The sequence below is a fragment of the Musa acuminata genome, chromosome BXJ3-9, assembly GCF_036884655.1.
Source record: "Musa acuminata AAA Group cultivar baxijiao chromosome BXJ3-9, Cavendish_Baxijiao_AAA, whole genome shotgun sequence".
Classification (NCBI taxonomy): domain Eukaryota; kingdom Viridiplantae; phylum Streptophyta; class Magnoliopsida; order Zingiberales; family Musaceae; genus Musa; species Musa acuminata.
In genome coordinates this window covers 16,856,750-16,877,164 of record NC_088357.1, presented here as the reverse complement: position 1 = coordinate 16,877,164, position 20,415 = coordinate 16,856,750, and the positions used below count along the sequence as shown (strand labels likewise).

Sequence of the window (20,415 nt, the reverse complement as noted above, 5' to 3'; positions counted from 1 at the left end):
AACTCGATGAGAAAGACAATCAGACCTGTGTCACCATCGAATTATTAATAATTTTTTTCTTAATATTCTATAGATAACTTAAGGATATCTACAAGATTTCGTCCAATATGGAGCCCACGCTTGTCTTGTCGAACGCATCATCACTTCTCGTGTGCTGCTGACTAGGCTCGCCTATCAATTTGGACTGAAACATGAGGGTCCAACTTGGAATTACATACAAACGATCATATTTGTCGAACCGAATAGTATTATTTATTATACATGTCAACATGCCTACTACCAATGGTTACATACCTCAAAGAAACATAAAGTAGAGAGAAAGATGAAAAGGAGACCATCACGTGATATAACGAGGGAAAGAAAAAAAAAAAAACAAAAACAAAAGAGGGCCATCAAACAGACATTCTCCCCGAGGGAGAGGAAAGTGCCAAGAAGATGATGAACGCTCCACCTCCATGCTATATACATCCCCTACTCCATCCCTAACCCTCCCCACCATTGACTTCTCCTCCTCTTTCAGTCCTCCCTTCTGCTTCCTTAGCCCCTCCCATTACGGTAGAGACAACGATGATCCGAAGCAACATCCTTGGCGGCTCCAAGGGCATGGCCGTGAAGGGCACGGTGGTGTTGATGAGGAAGAACACCCTCGACTTCACCGACTTCACCGCCTCCCTCCTCGACGGCGTGCAGGAGCTCCTCGGCCAGCGCGTCTCCCTCCAGCTCGTCAGCGCCACCGTCGGCGACTCAAGTACGTGCTCCCAGCATGCTCCTCGCTCCACTTTCATGGCTTCTGCTGCATCCTGATCGGTCTTCTTGTCAGAACATGGCAACAGGGGGATCGTCGGAGAGCCAGCCTACCTGGACGGCTTCGTCAGCAAGCTTCCGTCCATCGCCGCCGGGGAGTCCACCTTCGACGTCACGTTCCACTGGCAGGAGAAGAACGGCGTCCCTGGCGCAGTCATCGTCAAGAACAGGCACGCGTCCCAGTTCTACCTCAAGAGCATCACCTTGAAGGACTTCCCTGGGAAGGGCCGGATTCACTTCGTCTGCAACTCCTGGGTCTACTCCGCGGACAAGTACAAGTATGACCGGGTCTTCTTTGCCAATACTGTGAGTAATCAACAGCTTTCCTTGCTCGCTTTCGTCCAGGGTTGAGCAGGTCTCTGTGGCGGCCTAAAAACCACCGCGGGAGTGGTTGAGACCTGCCGGTATTTAATGCAACGTCATGACGTGAGATGACAAGATCTCTCTCTCTCTCTCAACCTTAGTTATTGATGTGACATGACCTTGACCAATCTTCCACCGATTGTTGCGCAGAACACCACCATTTCAACCTTCGAACTCCCCTTTAACCATGTCATGACACTGTTGCAGGCTTACCTCCCCGGGGAGACGCCGGCCCCACTGAAGTCATACAGAGAAGACGAGCTCCTGAACCTGAGAGGCGAGGATGTCACCGGGCAGCTTCAAGAATGGGACCGCATCTACGACTACGCGTACTACAACGATCTCGGCAACCCCGACAGTGACGCAGCTCTCGCTCGGCCGGTGCTCGGTGGCTCGTCGGAGTATCCGTATCCCCGCCGTGGCAGGACCGGCCGGCCACCCACAAAGACTGGTAATTCTGCCAAGAATGCAAGAATTCAGTGTAACACTCAGCGCTGATTCTACTTTTCCTGCAACAGATCCCAACTCCGAGAGCAGACTGCCACTGATCAGCCTCGACATCTATGTCCCTCGGGACGAGCGGTTCGGACACCTCAAGATGGCCGACTTCCTCACCTACGCCCTCAAAGCTCTAGTTCAGGCGGTGGTTCCAGTTCTGGAAGCCATAGCCGATGAAACCCCCAACGAATTCGACTCGTTCGAAGATATTCTGAAGCTGTACGAGGGTGGGCTACCAGTGGCGAAAGTTCCCCTGCTTGATGAGCTCAGAGACCGGATTCCTTTCGAGATGATCAGGGAGCTCTTCCGCACCGAAGGCAACCAGCGTTTGCTGAAGTTACCAATCCCCCAAATCATCGAAGGTACATTAATCTCGAGTCCCAAGGAGCTTAGCGGATCATTCCGGTCCATAACCTTCAAACGAGCCATCCTCTGTTTCTGTAGTCAACAAGTACGCTTGGAGAACGGACGAGGAGTTTGCTCGGGAGATGCTGGCTGGCGTCAACCCTGTGATCATTAGAAGGCTGGAAGAGTTCCCCCCAGTTAGCAAGCTTGATCCCAGCAAGTATGGCAACCAGAACAGCAGAATCACAGCAGCCCACATCGAGCACAACCTCGAAGGACTGACAGTCGATCAGGTACACGTAACGAGACGTTTGCGGATTCAGGTCTCATCTGCGAAACGAGCTCATCTTCTCTACGGGTTTCGCTCTTTTCAGGCGTTGGGTGGCAACAGGCTGTTCATCTTGGATCACCACGATGCTCTGATGCCGTACGTGAACCGCATAAACTCCACCGCGAGCAAGATCTACGCTACCAGAACTGTCTTATTCCTGAGAGACGACTCCACTCTGAAGCCACTGGCGATCGAGCTCAGCTTGCCGCACCCCGACGGAGAACAGCATGGTGCGGTCAGCGAGGTGTACATGCCAGAAGAAGCCGGTGTTGAGGGATCCATTTGGGAATTGGCCAAAGCCTATGTCGTCGTCAATGACTCCGGCGTTCACCAGCTTATCAGCCATTGGTGCTCACTCTGTTCTCTGTCTCCTCTGATAAGATCTGGAAGTAGATCTGATTCATCCCTGTGCTTTCAGGCTAAACACCCATGCGACGATGGAGCCCTTCGTCATCGCGACGAATCGGCACCTGAGTGTCCTCCACCCCATCCACAAGCTTCTCACTCCCCATTACCGCGACACCATGAACATCAACGCTCTGGCTCGGCAGATACTCATCAACGCCGGTGGCATCCTTGAGGCCACAGTCTTCCCGGCGAAGTACGCGATGGAGATGTCGGCCGTGGTCTACAAGAACTGGAATTTCGTCGAACAAGCCCTCCCGGCTGATCTCATCAAGAGGTGATCGCAAGTCAAACACATCTTCCTGTTCTTCTTCCTCGTGCCTAGGCTTGATAGAGTCTATTTCGCTTCAGGGGAGTCGCCGTCAAGGATTCGAACAATGAACTCCGCCTACTGATCAAGGACTATCCTTACGCCGTCGACGGCCTAGCGATATGGCGCACGATCGAGACGTGGGTCACCGAGTACTGCGCCATTTACTACCCCAACGACGCCGTGCTCCAAGCCGACGTCGAGCTGCAGGCATGGTGGAAGGAGGTCCGGGAGGTCGGCCACGGCGACAAGAAGGACGAGGCCTGGTGGCCGCAGATGCAGACGGTCTCCGAGCTAACCCAGGCATGCACCACCATCATATGGGTGGCCTCGGCCCTCCACGCCGCCCTCAACTTCGGGCAGTACCCCTACGCAGGCTACCTCCCCAACAGGCCCACCATCAGCAGACGCTTCATGCCGGCGCCAGGCACGCCGGAGTACGAGGAGCTGAAGGCCCACCCTGACAAGGCGTTCTTGATGACCATCACCAGCCAGCTGCAGACCATTCTCGGGGTGTCACTGATCGAGATCCTGTCGATGCACTCGTCCGACGAGGTGTACCTCGGTCAGCGGGACACGCCGGAGTGGACGACGGACCAGAGGGCGCTCGTGGCCTTCAACAGGTTCGGGTCGACACTGAAACGCATCGAGGACGAGATCATCGGGAGGAACGGGGACGAGAGCTTGAAGAACCGGAATGGTGCCGCGCAGGTGCCTTATACGTTGCTCTTCCCCACCAGCGAGCGTGGGCTTACCGGAAAGGGAATTCCAAATAGCGTGTCCATTTGAGGAGGGAAGCGTGTCAACCCTGCTACGCTCTCTCTCTCTCTCTCTCTCTCTCTCTCTCTCTGGACGACGACCCGGCTACTCTCTCTCTCTCTCTCTCTCTGTGTGCTGTACTAAATACGCTCTAATTATTAGAAGCATAGAGATGGAATATGCGTGTCCACTGGTCCTCTTCAATAGTAGCATCGCATGCAACAGGGATCAAATGGCTTCCTGGTTTCCTGTGTGTGCGTTAGTTTAGTTTTGCACATGGAGGGAAACAAAATAGGGCATTTCGAGTCTATAAACAAATTGAACTACCGATACTACATCCATCAATCAAGACACAAACAGCAATCTACAACACCTTTTGCACACGATCACACACTGCATCTGCAACTTATTGATGAACACAGGGATCATAGAGTCTCCCAGTTTACAGCTATCATCACAACGTTGCTACAAACGAAAATATATTCCCGTCAGAGATCTCCCATGAGCTGATACAGTTTATTGTACTTTCTGCGGCTGCAACTCTTTTGGGATGGTAGTCAAATCCAAAGCAGAGCCATGAGTCTTCACAAGAGCCTGTGCGCACCAACCATGAGCATCATCCAATGTAGGCATTCTCACTTCGAAGAAAGGTGAGTTGGCACGGTCTGTGCCCAGCATCATTGCACCAGCAAACACTCGAAGCGTGTTCGCCGCATCGATATCCATGCAGACACTTATCTCAGCAGTCCCTTTCGGCGCCAGTGGAATCGCCGTCACTTTGAAGTAGCCCATCAGATGGTTCTCTTCCACCATCTTCCCATCCCCTTCGTAAACAACAATCAGGGCTTCGGTCTGGCCATCCTGAGTGGTCGTGAAGATCGTGCTCTTTCTTACCGGTATCGCCGTGTTCCTCTGTATGATTGGCACAAATCCTCCACCATGAACTCGAATTCCTAGGCTTAGCGGAGTGGCCTGTATGGTGAGCATATCCAAGCTTCCTGAAGGATCGGTAATTCCAGAAGCAACAGCTCCTTCAAGGGCTGCACCGGTAACTGCAGCCTCGAGTGCATCCATGCCTTCATATTCCTTCTCTTTCTTACACAACCCCAATACCAAACTTCTAATCTTCGGAATTCTAGAGCATCCTCCTACTAGTATGACATCATTTATGTCTTCTGCAGCTAGTTTGGAATCAGCCAGGCACAGCTTTATAAGCTTCTCGCAAATCTCAAACACATTTCTGTTTACCTCCTCAAATTCCGACTGATGCAGGACTCTCTGCATCTTTGTCCCATCACCCAGGTCCACATTTATCTGAACACTAGATTGGGTAGAGAGCCTGTGGATAGCATCTTGTGCCGCAATTCGTAGCAGTCCCATGGACCTTATCTTGTTCGTATCACGGTTTGAGTAAAGGCTGTCAAAGTTTGGCAGAAGGTGATACAAGACATTCTTAAGTATATCCTCTCCACCCAGGGTGCAGCCTTGCATTGCTTTGATTTGGGAAACTCCTCCTGCAGTCGCAGTTGTAGCAACATCACAGTAGCCTGCACCCATATTGAATATAAGAGCAACTTTCTCACAGCCACTTCCCATACCTCCATGCAAAGATTGTTGCTGTTGTTGTTGTTGTTGTTGTGCATACAGTAGTGCCACAGCGGTTGGCTCCGGCATCAGCCTCAGCACATGTAATCCAGCCATTGCGCAGGCTCGCTCAACCCTTATCTGCTGAAACCGGTTAAAAGAGACGGGGATAGTAAGAACGACATTTCTAATTAGGCGCTTGAGCTGGACCTCTGCCATAGTTTTTAACTCCACCAAGAATATGGCAAGTACTTCCTCGGGTGTGGTAGACCTCCAGACATTGTTAACTAGAGCTGCGATGAATGGTTTGACGCCAATGCCCAAAGTCTGTACAACAAAAGGGAGGTTCTTGCTAGCATGAACAATTGGGTCTGTATCTGCTCTCCCAATTAGGCGCTTCATGTTGAAAATTGCACTTCCAGACAATATTTCTTTTTCCTCATATGCTGTTTTGTTGCTTGCTCCTCCAGAGGACGCTTCTCCAGAGGACGTATCATCCTTGAACATGACATATGAGCGCATAGACTTTTGCTTTCTCGTGTTTCTAAGAAGTTCCACTTGTGCACCATTCCATACTGCGATACTACATTTTGAGGTCCCAACTTCGATTCCAATTGCAAGATCATGAAATGCCGATTGTGATTTGTCGTCTCCGGTTGTTTCACTATCTGAAGCTACCGTGTATGGTTGTTCAGCCATCCTGAATAAGGAGATCACAAGTAAATCAGTCCTCCAAACCAGGCACTGATGTTTAACAAATCATAACAACAAACATTATGTTAGACTACTTCCAAGATAACTTGAAGGACTACACGTCACCATCTAAATCGATAGATAAATGCCAAGGCCAACTACTGTATATACTAATCAACATATTATCCATACTTACTAACTGATTTGATTATCCAAAGGAGAGCAATAGTTTCTCGAAAAAAATTCATTCTTCAGCTTTTTTCTGATGTTTGTTGTCATTAATTGAGGACATAAAACAGAGAAAGCTAATACCAACTAGAAACATCTCTACCATGCGAATCTCATTTTCTGAGAAGATCAATCCACTTGCATAATTCTTTGACAATGAATGATCAAGTCTCTAATTTACTTTACTTTTCTGCTGATCAATGTTGGTTATGGACATATGCTTTGTTTTATGGCTTTGTGATGTAGGAGCCCCTGCAACTTGGGACCGATTAATGGATGCTTAGTGTCCATATAACTCTATCAATGACTACTACATTCCGTGTTATCATGTCCTTATTTTAGAAACATTTGATTGGTCGTTTTCTTCCTCAGATTGCAAAGGACGAAACAAATGCAACATTGAATGTCATCCTCATGTAGGTTTAGCGAAAAACATAGAATCTCAAACAATAGCCCTATTATGATGCTTCCCATGTAGTTGCCTCAGTCTGAGTTCTCTCGCTTCCTTTTACATTTCAACTTTGCATGGATTCATAAACAAAAATAGAATGAGATGCTGTGTTCAGTGCAAATCAACAGACGGACCGATACCTAAATAAAGTAGTGTATTATCAATTACGTTACAATATTACTAAGGAAAAAAAAAATTAAAATGATTACTCTATTGGTATCTCTTGGTTATCGTATGAGTTGAATTTATTAACATCAGTTGGCATGATTCAGCATTTGAAGCTTTTCAGAATCAACAGAGGAAAAGAAGCCCAGCGAAATAGTAAAGTTGTGGTGGCCTTCAAGCAGGGATGTCAACAGCACATACTAGCTTATGATCGCAAGGAGAAATCTTGTCCACAGAAGATCGATCAAACTCACAGTTCTGGGCTAAAAGGATTACAAAGATCTAACTAATGTTATGTTAATCTCAGGGCTGAGATAATTATAGCCGAGATTAATCTAACTTGAGCATCTCTATCTCCAACTTAGAATGATGTAGATTCATTGTAATACCAAAAATATAAAGAACATCTTATGGCAACATGTTACCCATTCTAGCAATAGGGAAAAGGAAAAGAAGAACAACAACTCTAGCTCTCCGTAGTGCTTAAAGATATGAAGTCACACAATTTCAAATAATGTGATTAAGAAGTCATCAGGTACTCAAGCCCATGCTCAACATTCACGCAATTGATAAGCCAAATGAAAATTGGTGATCCAAATATTGTGTTCTATTAAGAGAACGAGAGCCATCCAATATGAACATCAAGGCAAAATAGGAGAAAGCATCCATATGAAGCATTGCAGTGAAAGGACCGAAATCATTATTCTCGTTATAGAAAAGAGTTCAAAAATGAGTCTAGCGAAAAACGGAACATGGATCAATGATATTGCTTTACGAACCGTTCCATTTACTCGGCTCCAAGGAACCTGGATTGAAGTACTCAGAATTGTCTCATCCTGAAGGGATGGGTTCCTAGATCGACAGAAAAGCCAATTAGAATTAAGATTCATCCCTTATCTGAAAGTATCTTTATTGCTTGATGCATGGGCAAACCAACTATTAGCTACATGTCTGATGACTACTTGATGTCAAATCTGTGCCCAGAACTGCATCCTTTCCAAGAAAGAACTTCTTACATACATGAACTACTTCATATTTTGATGATGAACAGACATGATGTCAAATTTGTGCCCAGAACTGCATCCTTTCCAAGAAAGAACTTCTTACACTTTACATACATGAACTGCTTCATACTTTGATGATGATCAGAAGTCAGATTCACAAAAGACAACCCCATGACTAAATTCACCATGGTTAGAAGATAAAAACCCTGATACAAGGTCAGAAACGGTGAAAGGATTCATTCACTACGACAAAAGCTCCAGAAGAGCATTAGACCCCAACATCAAAAGAGGGAAACAAAGGCCAAAGGGCACTGATTATTTAAGAAAATGTGCAGCAGTAAACTAGGCTGCATCTCGTCATTAAAAACAGGATTCAAGAAGATCGACAGATGAAACGAGGATCCCAATCACCATACCATCTAATGCAAGAAAATCTGAAAACATTCGGACCAATCCAGAAATGAAAGTAAACCAAAACAAATCGAAAGCCTACTCATCCTGACAATTAAATCAAGTTATGACTACGATTCCAGAATAAACGAGTTCCCCACGTGGTACACTGACCCCCATCCTCGAGATTGCAGAGGGAAACAACAGTAACAAGCACAGTGAAGAACACAACATAAAGCAGACATTCACAGGAAATCAAGAGAGAGGAAACGGAAGTGGAGGCTTCTTCTTACTTCACCTAGGCCGATGAGATCCGCCGAGGGTGGCAAACCTGGGAGTTTGGAAGGGGAAGAAAAGAAGAGGAGGAGAAGAGAGATAAGGCGCGGGGAGCTTCTGGAGAGGGCGAGAGGCAAGCGGCGGGCGCCACCTGGGATCGTTCTGGTACCCAAAGCGGCATAAGTCGCTTCCAGAAGGGAGAGCTTCGTGGGCTTACAAAATCTAAAAGAAGAGTAATGTCCCGACATGGTCGTCCGACCAAAAATCTAGCGGAGGCGACAAAATCTTGTCTTCATCCGAGAGAAGGCGTCCAAAATCCAGAACAGATCTTACAGGATCCAGCGAGAAGGAAAAAAAAAGTTCACCCGCCTTTCATCTTTTTTTCTATTTAAGTGTTCTATCGAGTCATAATATATATATATATATATATATATATATATATATATATATATATATATATATATATATATATATACATTTTTATAAAAAAAAATGATAAATAGTAAAAATAATATCCGAATTCAGAATCTTAAGATAAAAATATTTTTTAAGAAAAGAATCTGGTGGTACATCACCGGATCTATTTATTTAAGATATAATTATGATACAATTTAGTTTTAGAATAAATATAATACGAAGACTCGCCCTCCTCCTCCACGTGACATTGATTCAATCCAATAAATAAAATTTGAAGATGCCGGTAGAAGATTGTGTAGAAGCAAGTATAGTGGCTAATCTGTTTTAATTTGAAGGGTCAGATTGATAAGGTGTTCTCGTCATATTGAGGAATGGAATAAATAAATAAATAACTAATCTGTTGATGTCTCATATGTGGCAGTTCCATCCATGCAGGAGGTTGCACCAAAGTTACCATTACTTTGATGCAGAAATAACGACACAAGTTTATTTGGGTATTTGAACTGTGAAAATTGGACTGTCTGTCCGTCGAATGATTTCTTTTTTGTTTTAATGGATTGTCTCATAAATATATGGGCTCAAAATTAGATTCCGATGTCAACTTGAGCTGAGTCAGTATAGAAAAAGAAGTAGTATCCGAGTCGGTTTGGGATTAGGATACTAGATAGATTCCACTCTATCTCCCAACCGTAATCGAATCCTAGACCTCCTTGGATTACGACTCGCCCGGTGTTTGTTTCCCTTCCGTTTCTATATCATCTCCCATCGCCTCCCTCGTCTCTCTCTCTCTCTCTCTCAGTCTTCGACTTCTCCTCCTGCGCTCCCTTTCTCTCGTTCATCCTTTCCTCGTCCTCCTCCTCTCTCTCCGTTGCGGAAGAAGTCGAAGGAAGCCATGAAGATGCAGCGCTCGCACGGCAACACCGCAGTTCATCTCCAAGTTTTTGCTCCTCTCGCAGTCCAAGAAGCGGCAACGCAGCATCCCCTCGCGCGCGTCGAGCTCCGCATCTCCAAGATCGATGGCTCCTTCCGAGGCCCGGGGCTCGTGCAGGCGTTCGACGCGGCCGACATCGTCCTGCCTCTCGCCCACCTCGTCCACCCCGTGTTCGGCCCTCAGCAGGTGACCCACGTGCTCGCCCACCACCTCCCCGGCGACGTGGAGCTCTGGGCCCAGGAGATCTGCTCCTTCGCGGCTCAGGCCGCCGCTGTCGCCGTGACGTTTCTCGCCGGTCGCCGGCTCGTCCTGGTTGCAGACATGACCATCTTTACCGACAAGAAAGCGTCATCCGCGTTTATTGGCACGGAATCAGTGGACGATGTGTTGGTGCTCAACGATGGCCAAAGCCGCAAATTCAGCGACAAGGAAGCATCGTCGGAGTTTGTTGACGCAGAGTGGGTGGACCATGTGTTGGTGTTCGACGACGACGACGGCTGCCAAAGCCGTAGGATCTGAGAGTACTCGATCGTCATAGCAGTTGAGAGTGCATTGCTGCCTCCGATCGAAGTATGCCATATAATTTTTTTGTTTTTACAAGTGATAAAAACGGAATTGAAGGTCAAAATTTTATGATAAACGATATTGGATGCGGAAGGAAGCATATCATATGATTGGCTTAACATTGTTCAAATCATACATTTAGCAATCAATTTTTTTAGCAATAATATCCTCCAAGAATTGATATTTGCACATCCATACATACATGCATCTCCGTTTGTTGGAATGGAATAAAATGTTTAGCGAGCGAGCTTCATGCATCTAACCTTCAAAAAAATCCTTTTCTCCGCTAATTGTTCTCTGATTTCGAAATACGTATCAAGCCTTGTGTAATAGAAAAAAGAAAAAGAAAAAAAAAAACCACCCTCACGAAAACTCATTACGATGCTAAGATATGAAAATTTATTGTAAATATATTATGATTTATTTTTTGAAACTCAAATATACTAATGTCAACCAATGTTAGAAATATTTAGCCTTTATAGTTTATTATAATGGCCAACATGCTGCTACTTCCAAGCTTTGCAAGGTGTCAATTTCAGAAAGGAAAAAAGAGAGCCACACAAAACAAGGCCAAAAGTTTTTTTTCCCTCAAATTGGCCAAAGTCGAATGAACCTGAGAAACAGATGTGATGTAAGAGAAAATGGTTCCATCTGGCTCGATAAAATACGTGCCCACAAAATGACTCAACACCTCAAGTACTTGAACCAAAACAATGACTCAATAATCAATCACAATTGATATACGAAAATGGCCCACAAAAAATTGCACCAAACAGAGGTAGGGACCATGGTTCATAATAACTGAGGATGTTGGATGCAATATTGTGCACATCCTCCACTGCAGTGCAGAACTTGCTACCTGCAAACGTCAAAAAAATTGAGAAAAGAGTAAAAGAAGAAGAAGAAGAAGAAGAAGAATTAGGAAAGATCAAAATAATGAAGTTTTCCTGTGGACTCTGACTCTAGATAATTGTATGGGATGTACATTTATGCACGTGCTCCTTGCATCTCGCTTGCTGTTCTTTTTGATTTGTGCTTCGATCTTTTCTCACGCTTCTTGTTTCTGCAGAATATGCCCATATAAGAACAAGAACAGTAAGATAATGAAAAATCCACGAGAAGCATCACAGTAGATGGCATAATAGAGGGCGTACTCGTCTTGAGAGCTTGGATCCCAGCAGCTTTTCAGTTTCCGATCAATGTGCCTCATGTCCTTCGCTGTCGGTATGTTAAGTTTACCTACCTGCAAGAAGTTGTTGACAGATCAGAAACAGAACCCACTGAGCCAACAGCAAGATTTCCACTAATCTAGGAGAGAATTCATTCGGTCTCAATAGCAAAACTTTCCATAATTTTAGCAATGTTATTAGCAAGGCCGAATGTTTTAAGCCTATCCTTGGTGATGGCAATCTTACAAAGCTCCAACATGTATGGTCAATTTACTGTCATTTTCTATGCTAGCAAAGGAGACGAAAGTCTCGACATGCTTCAGTGAGGACACTGGATTTGAATAGTGATGAGTTTCAATAGCCTACCACCGCCAGGCTGACACTGGTTTCCTAAGAGAGAGATGATAATAAAATAAATACTATGTTTTAAGTTTTAAAATTCTATGATGAAGGCCTCTTTATGTATATCCTACAAGAACTAGAAAATGAATTACAGAGATCAAGTATGCACCAGGGAAAGTAACTGCTGCTAATGGGAGGTTGAAACAAGTTGATTAAGAGAATTGATTCAACTGTTTTGTTAAGGTAATAGAATAAAAAACCAACAGCTCAGGTGGCTTTACATGAAGTCATGGGGAAAAAAAAAAATTAGAAGTCAAACTATTCTAACCAACAAAAAGAGACAGTATCATGAAGCTACCAAAACTGGTAAGGGACACAGGCCAACAGTTTTACTATTAAGGAAACTCAAATTCTATATTATGAATAACTAAGATATACATTGTGGACGCTTACCATCAAAATATGGAGAAAGAACTCTAAAGAATTTAATAAATTAAACCTGAGCTTTCGACAGCATATGCCAAATCCACAATCCTAGAAGAATGACAACTTCAATTATAGGAACAAATCAGTGAGACTTTTGGTATTTAGTCCTAAAGGAATTCCTTCTTAAACATGAGCCAATTAATCCTTACTCAAGAAAGATGAGATCTATTTAAACCTCAATTTTCTAGAGCGATAGATGCTAATATTTAAAGACATACCCAAAATACTAAGAACATATCAAATTATGTGCTAAGTTTCTTCTCATGATCACAAAATTTATTCCTACAATGTATAATCAATCTGCTCCTTGCTTTTCATTTGCTGTAACACCATCAGACTACAGGCAGTCCTTGTGTGAACGATGATACTACCTACTAGTATATTGAAGACCCACAACTGCAAGCATCAGATATGTAGAACTGTTGAAGGTCCCATGATTGAGTGACTTTTGTGTCAGCTATCATCTTAAAGATTCATGCACCATATAAAAAATAAGTCACGCTTTTAACAATTTTGTAAATTTATCAGCCTCACTCATTTATATGTAAACTTTATGTCCCCTTACCTTTTGAGGGACATTAGCAGAAAATTAATTAAATCAGCTTCTCAGAAGGCAGTTCTCATACAAACTTGTTTCAGAACAGAGTTGTATGTGCTCGGAATTAGACATGAAAAACCATTATGTTAAGTAGTGACAGTGTCCTAAGAACCAGTGCTAAAGACAAGATATTGATAACTCAATTTGCACTGGTATCTGCAGATCTGATAAAATTTTAACCTAGAAAGAAGAATGAATAAGTTGCACAAAATTATGCATCAAAACAATCAGGTCCAGAATCATGCAGAAAAGTAATTCATCAAAAACCAAGTATAATTGCTATGGCATTGCAGTTAACTTCCACTGGTACTTTGGCAACCAAAACACCACCAAGAATGATAAAACTTCTCAACTTTGATGACAATTACCAATGTATCAATGGACTTCAAAGATTCAAATAGCTGAGAAGTAGAGTACGCAGAGTGCTGTCGAGATAGTAGGATATTCAAATATCTGCAATATTAATTGAACATGGCATATGTCATAACCTGGAACCAAAAGTAAAAAATATTCTCGCTTGCCAAAATAAGAGAAAAATTCACAGAAATATTCAAGTACCTTTCAAAATCGAGGACTCCGTGCACCTCATTTGCCCTATGCAAGGAAGCCAGTGACAACTGAAAAGCAGCAAAAAGGTTCTTTAGAAGACCTCATAATACATCAATGTAGATTTGGGGAAAGATGCTTACAATTTAAAATTAATGAGAATCAAACATTTTAGAATTACAACATATTTGGTTACACGTGGCCAACAGGTATTTGTGAAGACTATGATAGTAAAATATTTTAATATCTCATTAATCCTTTTTTATGAAAAATTTCATTATATTAAATGGTATACTTGAGGCTCACACGTGGTCTCAAACCTAACCTATCACTTGTATAATAATGTACTAACTAATCGGATGTCTCAATAGAAATAATATCTCATTAATATCTAATTAATCATAATTCAATCACAAAAGGATTAAGCACAGAGTCAAGCATTTCAACTATAGGAGCCTTCATACTAGCATGATGTCTCTCCAATCAAGAATCACATGGACCATATCAGGTTCAGCACAAAACAGTCTGGGAACATGTCCATATAGCCAAGAAAGGAATAACAAGGAGCATGCCAGATGCTAGAAATGTGGAGTTTCATAGCCCAGTTTCTTAGGTATAATGTCCTCTGACATGACACTCCGAAAAAAAAGCCATTATAACAAAGATTGGCAAAACTTTTTTTAAAAAGGAAGCCATTGATGCTTCACTTGAAATTAAGAAAAAAAATAATAACCTTGCATGAAATTGGAGTTGGAATAAGCATATCACCTGCCCAGGAGGATAGAGAAGAGGTGCATCAGTCAGCATTATCCGGTCTACCTCTGCATTAGCAGTTTGCAGGAAGTTCTTGAAATGCAATTGGAGGGAATTAGTGAAAATCTTAAAAGCAAAGGCATGCAAGTCTTACTTACAAGCACTCAGATGCTATATGATTGATACATTTTTTACTATCAAAACAAGATAACTACTAACAATGTATGCTTTAACAATCTAATTTAATCAAGCTTCACAAAAACTGGACTTGCACGCACATCTATCCATGCAGACAAATATGCTTAAGCAACATTATTACATCCTTTTACCAATAATTTTTCCTTGACACTAACAATATACTTCTGTTGTTATACAATCACCTTACAGGAACCAGATAGTTGAAAAAGTCAAACAAAATCCTCAAATTAAGCTTTTCTTACAATTAACTGAAAACTACAGCCAAAATGGACTGAAAGTTTCACATAATTTGCTAAATTATTGTTCGAACCTGACTTGTAGTTCTGTTAGAAAACCTTTGGCATTAGTCTCACTGAACCAAAAGAAAAGGGAAATACAAAGTGGCATATGTCCAAATTTAGTACCAGTAAAACTCTGGGTAGGTCTTCAGGGGAAAGGATTCAGATGTATGACTAATTTAATGCAATAAGTGGGTTAACATGTACAATTATGATACAGTGATGCTGCTTTTTTATACTAGAAATAGCAGTGGGCTGTGACCAATGCACTATCTCATTAAGAAAAATGTAGAGAATGTGTAAGATTTTATAATTAAGGGAAGGGCAATTATGGGTACAAACAAGTCGGGGAGAGTCATAAATAGGGAAAGGCTGAGAGGACATTATTTTAGAAAGAAGATTCTTTAGCAGGTCTAGGTCATGAGCATTTAGCATAGAAAAAGACTTCCATCACTGAAAAGTTTTTGCATTTCTTGCAGTATCTATAATGGAAGAGTTGTTTCTGCCAAAAGATTTTCTTGCTCTGATATCTGCAAATGCACCATTGGAAGAAGATCCTGATACTGTTCCAAAATGACATTGCTTCTTCTGGTATGCAGTGTAAATTTAAGATCACAATGTATTTTACAGTCTCTGTAATGGAGCTAAAGATAACTGTTTCGGGTACTGAACCTATTTCGGTGATCTATCAGACTAGTACATACTGATCAATACTGGTGTACCATGTGTCAATACACTGGTCCATACCAGCATTTTGGAGAGAAAGACAAAAGAGAAGAGGAAGGGTGGGTGGAGGAAGAAAGGAGAAAGGAAGGAAGGAGAGACAGTGGAGGAAGAGGAAGAAGAAGAGGAAATGGTGGCAGAGGAAGAAGAAGAAAGAAGCAGTAGAGGAGAAGGAAGAAGGAATAAGAGGAAGAAGAAAAGGAAGCGATGGAGGTGAAAGAAGAAAGAAGAGGAGAACAGGTGTAAGAACACCTGGAGAGATAGAAGAATCATGGCAATGGCGATGGCAGTAGCATCACGAGACGATGACAACAATGAGAAGAAGAATCATGTGACATTGAATGACAGCGATGGCGATTGTAGTGTCACGAAAAGAAGGCTGATACGACATTGAATGGCAACAACAACAACGATGGTAGAGTCGCAAGAAGAGGGGCTTGTGCGAGCCCTAGTTGTTATTTTAGTTTTTTTTTTAAACGTTGGGTTGGACGAGCCCCATCATTATTTTAGGTTTTCTTTTTTATTTTTTCCTTGAGTTGGACTGAACTGCCCGAAACGGGAGTGGGCCACATATCGGTCCAAATGCAGACCAGTATGTACCAGCCATTTCATACTGTTTCAGGCGGTAAGACAGTCCTTGAATGGAGCTATGTTACTTGAAGCTACAATCAAGTAGGAGATGGCTAATGGTTCCATGATATTCTCCAACAGCAATTGATAGTATAAACCCTTCTTGATAATGTTGTTTATAGATGTCTATAATTGTAAATTGTTGCACCATATCTATTCTCCAATACAGTGTTGGAAATTCAGCACATAGCAATGGGTATGAAACTAGTCTATAAACAAAATAATGATGAAAATGATAAATTTTTTTGACATATGTCATGCAATAGAACCCAGCACTAATAGTACCAAGCTTGATATTAGTTAACAGCAAAAGGATGTACCTTGAACTTCTCCTGCTCTTCATCCCTTGCATGACAAAACTCCTTCACAATCAAGACAAAGAGTTAGTCATTGATAATCATCATAGCAGGTGCTGCAAAATTTTGCATTAAAATCAAAGCATAATCAAGCAAGAAGGCAAACAATCTAAAATGCCCAAGCTGAAACTCTTTTTCACACAAAAACATGTTCTGTAAATGCATTAACAGAAACAGGAAATTTCACCTGCATGTCCTCAATGAAACCTTCAACTGACCGATACGGAGCATATACAATTAAATCAAAACCAAGACTCTGAAATTGGTCGACATCAGAGAAAGGCAATATGAAGAAACAAGACAAACATAATAAAGTATCTGGAATATAAATTTGAAATAGATATGCACCTGATAAACAACCATCTCATTATTGAGAATAATCTGATGATCCTGTTGAATTCCTTTCCCAAGTTCCTCAGCTGATACATGATTTTCTTCTACTTTGCAGGAAGCATATATGCAAGTTAGCCTATTGTTTGCACAAGAAAAAAGAAACCTTGATTATACATTTAGAACACATTATGAACTCACCTTAATGAAAGCTTAAACAACCAAGGAAGATAAACCTAAGGAAGTGATTATTTAAAAAGGTATCAAAACCTCAACTGGAATTCTTAAGGTATAAAGTGTTCCAACATGAAGTATACTTTTTTTTCTTTTTTCTCGAAGTGCAGAAGCAGTCCAAAATTAACAACCTAGCCTTAAAAGTAGCTATATTCAGAAAAATTATATAAGCTATGAACAAACCAACATTGTAACTTATATTCTTACATTATATGTTTTGGGTGATGCTCCATTACAGACCACTGCAAATAGAATCTTTTAAAGTACATAATTGCTGTTGCCTGCATGGTAAAAGCACAATTTGCATGAGATCAGCTATTCTACCATGAGTACAGAAATAAATAAATAAATTTACCTGAATCTTGTGTGGAAATTTGAATGCTAGACAAACTTCTTGGATTTTTTGCTCATAGAAAATACGCATATGTTGTTCCTCTTCACAGTTAAGAGGCTTGGGAAGTGAGCGCTCAGCTGAGAGAATATGACGCAAGATTGCCAATGTTATAAAAATCCATCATTAATGGCCATACAATGAAAAAGTAGATAAAGGAGACATATACCAAAGCAAAAGTAGAGATTTGCAAGATGTTACCATTATCTTTCTGGTCAAGTATAGGTTCAGCATATGAGACTGACCCATCAAGATGAACTTCCAACCGTGTCACTCCAAACTACATGAAAGATTAGGTAATCTAGACCAGTATTGATAAGCATATTTAAAAGGTTATCACAAAGCAGATAAAGAAGTGCAAAACTTTTAAGCAGCGAAGGGAAAAGAATGATGATAACGTCCACCAAAATAAGCAAGATTCTAAACATAACAGCTACTTAGGAGTTGTATAAAGTTTAATTGGGGCACCTGAGTAGCAAATATACAGTTTAATTGGGGCACGTGAGTAGCAAATATACGATTGACAAAGCTATTACTAGTGCACCAATAGGAAGGGGCAAAAAAGCGCCAGCTTTACTGAAAACACCTGTTCGAGCGACTTAGTGGCTCTTTGGTTAGCAGCCTCACGCTTCTCCAACTGTAAGAAGAGCAAAATATTAAGCATTTATTACGACGGAAAAAATTTTATGATAATATCAAATAAAAAGGATCAGAATCATATGGACTCGCAAAGCCCAGCAAACATAAGAACAGGTTTCTAGTCAAGAACAATTTCCGAGAAAGAAGCTACTTTGATCCCAAAGATCGTGACTTTTTCGAAATCTCCGATAACTACCACACTTAGGCATTGATGAAACGGAGAAACAACAGAACGACTGCATATACCAATTCCTGAGGTGAAAAGATCCACCTCGACCGATGGGTAGAGGTCTGGAAGTCCGCCATTGCTGCTCCCAACTGGAAAAGACCCTCTAGATGAAACCTTGGATGAGGAACATATCAAGAAAGTTGGGGATCGATGGTCGGGTTATAAGGGAAACCTTTGATTACAAACCCACACGAGGATCGACTTCTGCTCGCAAGCTTCTCTAAACCCTACGATACAAAAGCCATGGATCGATGAGGGCGTATTCGACAAGCGTCACCGCTCTACCTCCGCTTCCTAGGGCAGTGGAGGCAGAGGTTAACGGTGGACGGCGGACGGCGAAGTAGGGCTTCGGCGTCGGACGACGGCAGAATCGGATGGGGGAAATCGCGCTGTTCTGGTAGCGCCAGCTCCACGGGTGACACGCAGAGGCCCGTCCGTCTTTAAGCTATTACAACGGGCCGGACGCACAGCCTATGTTGGGCTTGGTAAGGGCTGCCGGGTAGAAGTAAACAGGGCATGGTAATGGCTACAGGGGAACTTGAGCTAAACGGATCCCCAGATAATAGGGGCATTTCAGTCAAGTAGCTGGAATAAATTTATTTTGATTTAAAATTTTAAATTGTGACCCAAAAAAGTTGATCAAATAGATATAATCTCAAACTCATTAAACTAAGATAAATTATACGTTCTGATTATTCTTTTTATCCTTTCATGACTTTATTAATTTATCTAGATATTATATGTTATTGTACAGCTGATATATCTCATATTCGGTTTCGGTAATACAGTATTTTTTTTTATCACGTGATTGATCCTCCCTCATGTGTTTTTAATTATACATTAAATATATAGTTTCAAAAAGATGTCAAGCAAATTCTGTTAGATATCTATCTTCGCTCATCCATCCAAAGAGTAGTGTAATACGAGGGGAAAGTGTTTTTTTGACTTGGCTAACCCTCATGAGGAATGGCACTACATTTACATGAAAAACTAGAACCAAACTTTCTCTTCAAATTTCGTAAAGATTCATAATTTTGGACATCATCAACGATAGTTATGAAAGTTAGGCAAAAAAAGAAAAAAAAAAAGGAATTTGATTGATGGGTGCATTGTCAATGTATAGAATGGGTAAGTCATGGATGAACATGAATTTTCTTCAGCCTTCTTGCTTCTTAGGATAGTTCTCAATCTGACTGTGGCTACGTAGTAGAGAAAACACTTTATGTTTCTTAATTTTTTTTCCAAAAAAAAAACTAATTAAGGAGAAACAAGAGGAGTACGAGGTTTGTCGTCAACAACAATCTAAAAATGAGAAGATTATATATATATATATATATATATATATATATATATATATATATATATATATATTAGCAATGAGAAGATTATGTAATTTTAGAAAAGTGTTTATATATGTTTCAAGCCTAAATATATTTCCTATAGTGTTTTTCATCTTGCGTTTGTTATTTATTTTTATAGTATTTTCATCAACAATCTAAAAATGATATTTTGTGAGTTTATACAAATTCATCGTGGAGGCCATAAATATTACCAAATTATTGAATCAAGATTTTATTCGTTTAGATAATTTTGATGGAATGAATTTTTTCCATTAGCAAGATAAAATGAAGTTCATGTTGACTACTTTGAAGTTCTTCTATGTGCTTGATCTAAATCTTCAACCAATTCCTTATCCGACCGATAATGACACCGATGAAGTCAAGACTAAACAAAAGAAGAGAAATAAAGATGAAGTTATGTGTAGAGGACACATTCTCAATGCTCTTTCGAACCGGCTTTATGATCTTTATACAATGGAACCATTTACAAAAGTACTTTGGAATGCTTTGGAATTCAAGTATCACGAGAAGAAAGGAACAAAGAAATTTTTAATTTTTAAATATTTTGATTATAAGTTTGTGGATGACAAGTAAATCTTGACACAAGTGCATGAGTTGTAGGTCATTGTTAATCAATTGAAGGCAAACTTCATGA

The 20,415-nt window shown here is 41.5% G+C and overlaps 3 protein-coding genes across 8 annotated transcripts; 1 reads left to right on the top strand and 2 right to left on the bottom strand.

The window, feature by feature from the left end:
- The first annotated feature begins 278 nt into the window (after positions 1-278).
- LOC135650182 (probable linoleate 9S-lipoxygenase 5) lies at positions 279-4,005 on the top strand. The gene is made up of 8 exons (XM_065169383.1): positions 279-748; positions 821-1,110; positions 1,375-1,618; positions 1,686-2,027; positions 2,110-2,303; positions 2,385-2,689; positions 2,760-3,023; positions 3,098-4,005. The coding sequence occupies exons 1-8, from the start codon at positions 568-570 to the stop codon at positions 3,843-3,845; spliced, it is 2,568 nt and encodes an 855-aa protein (XP_065025455.1). The 5' UTR covers positions 279-567; the 3' UTR covers positions 3,846-4,005.
- A 93-nt stretch (positions 4,006-4,098) lies between these two features.
- On the bottom strand, positions 4,099-8,863 carry LOC103998403 (heat shock 70 kDa protein 8). Of its 4 annotated transcripts, none has more exons than XM_018818236.2 (3): positions 8,624-8,862; positions 7,716-7,788; positions 4,099-6,099 (listed from the first exon to the last, which is right to left on the bottom strand). In XM_018818236.2, the coding sequence occupies exons 2-3, from the start codon at positions 7,721-7,723 to the stop codon at positions 4,332-4,334; spliced, it is 1,776 nt and encodes a 591-aa protein (XP_018673781.2). In that variant the 5' UTR covers positions 7,724-7,788; positions 8,624-8,862; the 3' UTR covers positions 4,099-4,331. The 4 variants fall into 4 exon arrangements, with proteins under 4 accessions (XP_018673781.2, XP_018673780.2, XP_009418147.2 ...); XM_018818235.2 differs by having other exon boundaries at positions 8,629-8,862; XM_009419872.3 differs by lacking the exon at positions 7,716-7,788 and having other exon boundaries at positions 8,629-8,863.
- Positions 8,864-11,081: 2,218 nt separating this feature from the next.
- Positions 11,082-18,830, bottom strand: LOC135650018 (cyclin-H1-1-like). 3 transcript variants are annotated; one of them, XM_065169070.1, is made up of 15 exons: positions 18,593-18,830; positions 18,438-18,509; positions 18,139-18,189; positions 17,754-17,832; positions 17,517-17,632; positions 17,369-17,442; positions 16,946-17,066; positions 16,785-16,853; positions 16,562-16,603; positions 14,428-14,505; positions 13,672-13,730; positions 13,482-13,566; positions 11,673-11,761; positions 11,504-11,581; positions 11,082-11,377 (listed from the first exon to the last, which is right to left on the bottom strand). In XM_065169070.1, the coding sequence occupies exons 2-14, from the start codon at positions 18,495-18,497 to the stop codon at positions 11,506-11,508; spliced, it is 999 nt and encodes a 332-aa protein (XP_065025142.1). In that variant the 5' UTR covers positions 18,498-18,509; positions 18,593-18,830; the 3' UTR covers positions 11,082-11,377; positions 11,504-11,505. The 3 variants fall into 3 exon arrangements, with proteins under 3 accessions (XP_065025142.1, XP_065025143.1, XP_065025144.1); XM_065169071.1 differs by having other exon boundaries at positions 18,607-18,813; XM_065169072.1 differs by having other exon boundaries at positions 18,438-18,523; positions 18,593-18,732.
- Between the last annotated feature and the right edge of the window lie 1,585 nt (positions 18,831-20,415).

What these genes read in the sequence shown, in the direction of transcription:
- LOC135650182 (XM_065169383.1), top strand. Translation starts at nt 568, where the DNA reads ATGATCCGAAGCAACATCCTTGGCGGCTCCAAGGGCATGGCCGTGAAG. An exon ending in CCGGCCACCCACAAAGACTG is followed by an intron (nt 1,619 to 1,685) that starts GTAATTCTGCCA and finishes TTCCTGCAACAG; the next exon opens with ATCCCAACTCCGAGAGCAGA. An exon ending in AAGGACTGACAGTCGATCAG is followed by an intron (nt 2,304 to 2,384) that starts GTACACGTAACG and finishes CGCTCTTTTCAG; the next exon opens with GCGTTGGGTGGCAACAGGCT.
- LOC135650018 (XM_065169070.1), bottom strand. Translation starts at nt 18,497, where the DNA reads ATGGCGGACTTCCAGACCTCTACCCATCGGTCGAGGTGGATCTTTTCA. An exon ending in ACTTGACCAGAAAGATAATG is followed by an intron (nt 17,633 to 17,753) that starts GTAACATCTTGC and finishes ATATTCTCTCAG; the next exon opens with CTGAGCGCTCACTTCCCAAG. An exon ending in GGAGTCCTCGATTTTGAAAG is followed by an intron (nt 13,567 to 13,671) that starts GTACTTGAATAT and finishes TTAATATTGCAG; the next exon opens with ATATTTGAATATCCTACTAT.